At 35.7% G+C, this 6944-nt stretch overlaps 1 protein-coding gene across 1 annotated transcript in view; it reads left to right on the plus strand.

Annotated features, from left to right (window-relative positions):
* Positions 1–5415: 5415 nt before the first annotated feature.
* The window catches only part of antkmt (adenine nucleotide translocase lysine methyltransferase), a 3024-nt gene continuing 1495 nt past the window's right edge, over positions 5416–6944 (plus strand). The window contains exons 1-3 of the mRNA XM_016235968.1: positions 5416–5970; positions 6051–6155; positions 6669–6809. Of these exons, the coding sequence (XP_016091454.1) occupies positions 5809–5970; positions 6051–6155; positions 6669–6809 (408 nt within the window). The 5' untranslated portion in view covers positions 5416–5808. The remainder of the gene's footprint in view (positions 5971–6050; positions 6156–6668; positions 6810–6944) is intronic.

Below are 6944 nucleotides of genomic sequence, written 5' to 3' on the forward strand. Positions count from 1 at the left end.
TCTTGAGAAATGTCTTAATTCATACTGAGATCTGACTTTCGGTTGCAGATGTTGGCATCTTGGCAATGCTGAGCAGAGTTTGAGACATTATTGCAATCTCTTCTGAAACTCTAGAGAAGACATTCTATTCTTTTTTTATTCTCTTTTTCTCAGGACAAACATCTGAGAAGCAGGAGACTCGAGTAAAAGTCTCCATAATGTCTTTGCTGTGTAGAAACAATTAAGATATGATCTCTTTTTTTCTATGTGAGCAGTGATGTCATGTGTCTGTGCTGTTTGTCTCTGTTGAGGGGGTGGGAACAGGTTGAGGGAAGGATTTTGGACTGTGGTTTATTGCTATAAGACAGCAGACGCACTTATGTTCCTTCACTTGAACCACAATAACAGGAATTATTTCATACAAGCGTCTCCGCTGACCACTGGAACAAACCTCCAGCACAGGAACTGAGGTATTTACCCTGGACCACAACTCAAATATTATTCCAGCGCACCATCTGACCTTTAACTATTCCAGTGAGATCTTGTTTGGAGCATTTTTAGTCTTTGCAGATACTCTGTGTTTTCTGCAGCTGCTCGACATTTACCCTGCACTCTCTTGCAGCGTGTCCGTCAACAGTCTGTTTACCAGACCAGCCAATGAAGCCCTTCATCAGATTTGATTTAACTCATTCCACCTCTGAAGTGTTTGTGAATGTGTGAAGCATATGCTGAAAGTCATAAACTCTTATAAATGTCAGACCATGTGTCTGCAGTAAATGCTGTAGGTTTGTATCCATCGTGAATGACATCACTGTTGTTTCTCTGAGGAGGATGAGGATGAGAATGAGGAGCGCTCTGAACCTGCTGTCTCTGGTCTGTCTGTGTGCCGCAGAGAAGAAATGGACCCAGGACATGTCCGAGTGGGACAACCGAGGTAAAATCTCTCAAAATTTATACTGGTGTTTTCTATTAGTTGGCACAGGTGATGTGAGGAACTGTAAGAAAAATACCGACTTATCTAACATTTCACTCTTAAAGAGAAGTTGTGAGGATATACTGCAAGTGTTTGTACAATATCTCCAAAATACTTTAGAGGATAAAGTATTTTTACCAACAGGGTGCAAAATAGATCCCAAAATGCTTCATGTAATCAGTGAAAGATGCTAAACTTTCAGAAAATAATGTTTATGCAGCTCAGGATGGGGTTGCAAAATATATATATATATATATATACTGTATATACACACACACACACACACACACACAATACAATGAAATTCAAATAATTCCTTCATTTTAATGTGCCCTATTTTTACAGATTTGTTTTAAAAATATGAATATAGTTTAAAACTCTGATTTGTGAGTTTTTTTTTCTAGCAATAAGAATTAAATAAACACATTAATACAATGCTAAGTTAGTGATTTAAAAAAAAAATGCCAGAATGGAACAGGGTTATTATATAGAGCAAAATTAATAAAACATATTAATAAAACAACTAAAATTAAAACAAAATGTAAAAATAATGATATTAATTCATTGAAAATAATCATAAAAGAACACAGGTTGCTAGTTTGTTGGTTTGTAGCAATGGATGAGCTTGTACTTCTAATTCTTTAAAGAATAATATATGTGTTTAGCCGTGTTTATTAATGTTTGATCATTTTTATTATATTAACTTTGGCAGTTGAGTTGAATATTTGATTTTGGCACATGCAGTACCTTTATTACATTAGGGAAAAAATTATGGGACTCCAATAAGTGCCCTAAATTAATTGAAAGCGCCTATTGTTATTTTGTAAACAGTGCAAATATGTTAAGAAGGGGCCTTTGAGAAAATAAAAATAATCTTGATGAGAAATCACACTTTTTAAATTTTACTTGCCTCAATTTGCTTCCAGTTGTGTGTTTGTTGGTCGAACGTTCAACTTTATTGAACATTCGACCTGTCACTGACTGAAATGATGTAAAATCTAGTGCTAAAAGGTATATGAATAAATTAAATTAAGTGGAGAAAAAAACTCGGGGACATGCATCTAATGGCAAAAATTTTTTTCACTTTTCACAGACAAGCCAAACAGCAGGAGCTGTTCAAACCTGACACAGGTTCTGGACAACTGGAAATATGCCATCATGTACCAGGTGAAGGACATGCTGGTCAATGATCACGCGTCCATCTTACCAGAATATGTCAGGTGGGTTGTGAAGTGCTGTGGTGACTTTTGAAGGTGTTTGGTTTCATAAAACGTTGTCTGGTCTGTCCATGGCACGCATTTTGCAGTCCACTCCAGCCTCAGGCCGTCTGGACATTTTCTTTGTGACTTTTTTTCGCAGCAACCGGAGAAAATTGGGATCATATGGCAAAAAGGAAATGATTATTAATGCAAAATATGCTTTGACTAAAATAAACCACTTAATCTGCACAATATGTGCTTTCTCTAAGGTGCAGGACCTTTGATCCCAAGCCTAAAATCTGCTCAGCAGCTTCAAGCCCCGTTAATCATGCATAAAAGGTTTCTTGTGCATAATTACGACCTCATTTCTAACTAGTACTGCTACAAACCATCATTTACTTTTATTACCCGACCTCTGTGCCAGCAAAATGTGTCACTGGGGTACGATTACGCTATACTGTTTGAAATAAAACGACGATTACAATGTAGATTCTAGCCATGGGTTGTTGACATTTTCGTGAATTTTATTTGAAAATGTATATGGACATATAAAGTTAATTTTTTAAGATATTGCTTTTTCATTTTTTTTTTAATTACCCTTTTAACTTTTCTGGACTTCAGGACTTTTTTATCAGCGAAAATGTTCAGAAAATGTTGTTTATCCATCTCAGAACATCAGAGTAATGGGTTGTTAACATTTATTTCATCTGAGGGTTGTGATTTTTACAACTCTTAATTGCCACTATACATGAATGAAATCTTGAGTTAAGATTAAGTAAAATACCAGAATGGATCAGGGATATTATAGTTAACTAAAACTAAAATCATGAAACAAAATTGAATTTTCAATTGAAATAAAGTAAACTTTAGATGAAATAAAATATATACAAAATATATTTTATTTCAGGTAGTTGGGACACATATAAGGCAACATACAGTATCTCATAATTTTATTTAGTTTAACTTGATGTACTAGAATAGCTAAAACTGAAATAAAATTCATTAAAACTGCAAAGACATAATAGAAAAATTGAAATAGACATTAATAGAATTTAATAGAAATTATTATTATTATTTTAATTACCTTTTAACTTTTTCACGATTCATCTAAACTGAAAGAAAATTGGTGTAGGGTTTACTTTGAATTTACATTGAATTTATTGATTTTATTGATGTATAATTTTCAGTCAGAAATTGATAGTGAATTACACAAATAATTACATGCCAAGTAACACACTGAATAAAACATGACATTTTGAAGTAAAGATAATGAAATAATAATAATATTTATTTGTAAAGCCTTCTCCAGTAATAATGTTTTACTTATTGCTTGGTGGTTAATTACTGGCCCGAATCAAACGAATCTACTCTAAAGTCTCATAAAAGTACTCTAAAAAGCACTTAAAAGTAAAGTACTCTAAAGTTATGACCTCTCCTCTTGCCAACCACATGATTTGAAGAATTATTTCTGCAGGACTAGTTAAGTGCCCACATTTAATACTTGGCTTTAGAGTTTTAGGACAAACTCATGTTTTTTATGTGTATATTTTATGTTTTATGCACAGGATCCAGCCCCTGTCGGACGCGGTGGGAGATCTTTATAAGCAGTTCAACGCTCTTAAGGAGAACCTGGCGGAGCTGACCAACAAGTTTGACAAGGTAGAAAGCTTTGTGGATGAGATCCAAGCAGGAAAATTTCCCAGGCCAAAAAATTGGATGCCACCAAGACTCCCTGTCAGGATAAGGCCACATCAGATGCCAGTGAAAAGCTCTGCAAAAGTCCCAGGTAAATCAGTGTGGGCTCAGAGGAGAGCCAGAAGAGGTCCAAAATTGAAATAGACATTAATAGAATTTAATAGAAATTATTATTATTTTAATTACCTTTTAACTTTTTCACGATTCATCTAAACTAAAAGAAAATTGGTGTAGGGTTTACTTTGAATTTACATTGAATTTATTGATTTTATTGATGTATAATTTTCAGTCAGAAATTGATAGTGAATTACACAAATAATTACATGCCAAGTAACACACTGAATAAAACATGACATTGTGAAGTAAAGATAATGAAATAATAATAATATTTATTTGTAAAGCCTTCTCCAGTAATAATGTTTTACTTATTGCTTGGTGGTTAATTACTGGCCCGAATCAAACGAATCTACTCTAAAGTCTCATAAAAGTACTCTAAAAAGCACTTAAAAGTAAAGTACTCTAAAGTTATGACCTCTCCTCTTGCCAACCACATGATTTGAAGAATTATTTCTGCAGGACTAGTTAAGTGCCCACATTTAATACTTGGCTTTAGAGTTTTAGGACAAACTTATGACCCGCATGTTTTTTATGTGTATATTTTATGTTTTATGCACAGGATCCAGCCCCTGTCGGACGCGGTGGGAGATTTTTATAAGCAGTTCAACGCTCTTAAGGAGAACCTGGCGGAGCTGACCAACAAGTTTGACAAGGTAGAAAGCTTTGTGGATGAGATCCAAGCAGGAAAATTTCCCAGGCCAAAAAATTGGATGCCACCAAGACTCCCTGTCAGGATAAGGCCACATCAGATGCCAGTGAAAAGCTCTGCAAAAGTCCCAGGTAAATCAGTGTGGGCTCAGAGGAGAGCCAGAAGAGGTCCTGGTACTTAACAGACTATACAGTAAGTCAGAAGAGGCAGCTGATCAGCTTACTGGATCAGGAGACATAATCATGATGCTTTTCTAATAGTAGCCTGCTCAAACCAGAGATGAGCCTGTCAGGTATTTAAAGGAACAGTTGACACAAAAATTAACATTCGCTGAAAATGTACTCACCCTCAGGACATCCGATACATTTTTTCTTTGTCTGAACAGATTTGGAGAAATGTAGCGTTACATCACTTGTTCACCAATGGATGCTCTGCAGTGAATGGGTGCCGTCAGAATGAGAGTCCAAACAGCTGATAAAAACATCACAAGTAATCCACACCACTCCAGTCCATCAGCTAACATCTTGTGACGAGAAAAGCTGTGCGTTTAGAAACAAATACATAATTGTATCTTCAAACCATTACTTCTGGCTAAAATACAAGCCCTCTATCCATAACATTGCTTTCTCCAGTGAAAAAGTCATCTCGTCTGAATCAGGAGAGAAACGCACATATCAAGCACCGTTCACCACCGTTTATTTTGATTTGAAAACACAACAGGGGATGAACTTTTTCACTGGAGGAAGCTATGGGCTTGTATTTTGGCCAGAAGCGACGGTTTTAACGGTGAAGAAGACGATAATAAATGATAAATCCCTTAATCAGCAGAAAACATGTGGCATGAAGACATGATTCCGGTCATCATTTGAGCCAGATTACAACTTTTTGTTCAATTATCAGCCGATTTCCACATGTATGAATGATTCTGAAGACATTATTTTATGCCTAATCCCGATTTCCACTTTTCCCACTAATTTGCAGGTTGTAAGTTATGATACATTTTGACGACTACTTTTTGTCATTCTTCAAATCTTCATTCTTATTCTGTGAAAACACTGTGTGTGGTGTAAAGATTTATTAATATTCTTTAACGCATTAAATTAGGTAATTTTAGGCCTTTTTGCAAATCAGAAGTTTCAGGGCTGTGTAAACATAAAATATGATATGGTGGTCATACAGTTTTTATTTCTATAGCCATGGAAGACGACATACAAGAGGAAGTCCTTTCGCAGTTCAAAGAGAGGCGACTGGGTGGCTGGCAGGTCCTGCAGCTGACGGCGGGCACGGGTTTGGCGGTCTATGCCGTCTGGGCAGGAATCCTCATGCCGGGGTTTCGCCGAGTGCCACTCAGATTACAGGTGAGATTTGAGGAGTGTGTCTGTCTTAATGCTGCTCTTGAGGAGTGATTTATCAGCCTATGACTGCTGCTGTGTTCCAGGTGCCTTATATGCCAGCGAGCAGAACTCAAGTGAGTAACGTCATGACTCTCCTGAAGGGCCGATCTGGAGGCATCGCTGACCTGGGCTCAGGTGACGGCAGGATTGTGAGTGATCCTCTTACTTTTTCATTTTTTAATGCTTTGTAGGAAACTATTATGCTCACCAAGGCTGCATTTTGTTTAATCAAAAATACAGTAAAAACCATAATATTGTGGAATATTATTGCAATTTAAAATGATTATTTTGTATTTTAATATATTTTACAATATAATTTATTTCTGTGCTGCAAAGCTGAATTTTCAGCATCATTATTACTCCAGTCTTCAGTGTCACATGATCCTTCAGAAATCATTCTAATATGCTGATTTGCCGCTCAAGAAACATGTATTATTATTATCAAAGTTGAAAACAGTTGTGCTGCTTCATATTTTTGTGGAAAAGAACAGTATTTATTTGAAATGCAAATCTTTGGTAACAATATGATTGTCTTTGCCATGACTTTTGATCAATTTAATGCATCCTTGCTGAATAAAAGCATTAATTTATTTTTTTTAAATCGACCTCAAACTTTTGAACAGTAGTGAACGTGCTCATGTGTTTGTTTTAATCGTGTGCAGGTGTTAGAAGCGTGCTGTCAGGGGTTTTCTCCAGCAGTTGGTTATGAGCTCAATCCCTGGCTTGTTCGTCTTGCGTATTTTCATGCGTGGAGAGCCGGACAACATAGAAGTGTTTCATATCTGCGAGAAGATCTGTGGAAGGTACATCTAAACACTCAAAATACTATATATATTATATAATAGAATAGAATAGAAAAATATTTGTATATATTATGTGTGTGTGTGTATATGGAGATATACAGTATATATATATATATATATATATATATATATATA

Source organism: Sinocyclocheilus grahami, unplaced genomic scaffold (assembly GCF_001515645.1).
Source record: "Sinocyclocheilus grahami isolate Dianchi unplaced genomic scaffold, SAMN03320097.WGS_v1.1 scaffold476.1, whole genome shotgun sequence".
In the NCBI taxonomy this organism is placed as follows: Eukaryota; Metazoa; Chordata; class Actinopteri; order Cypriniformes; family Cyprinidae; genus Sinocyclocheilus; species Sinocyclocheilus grahami.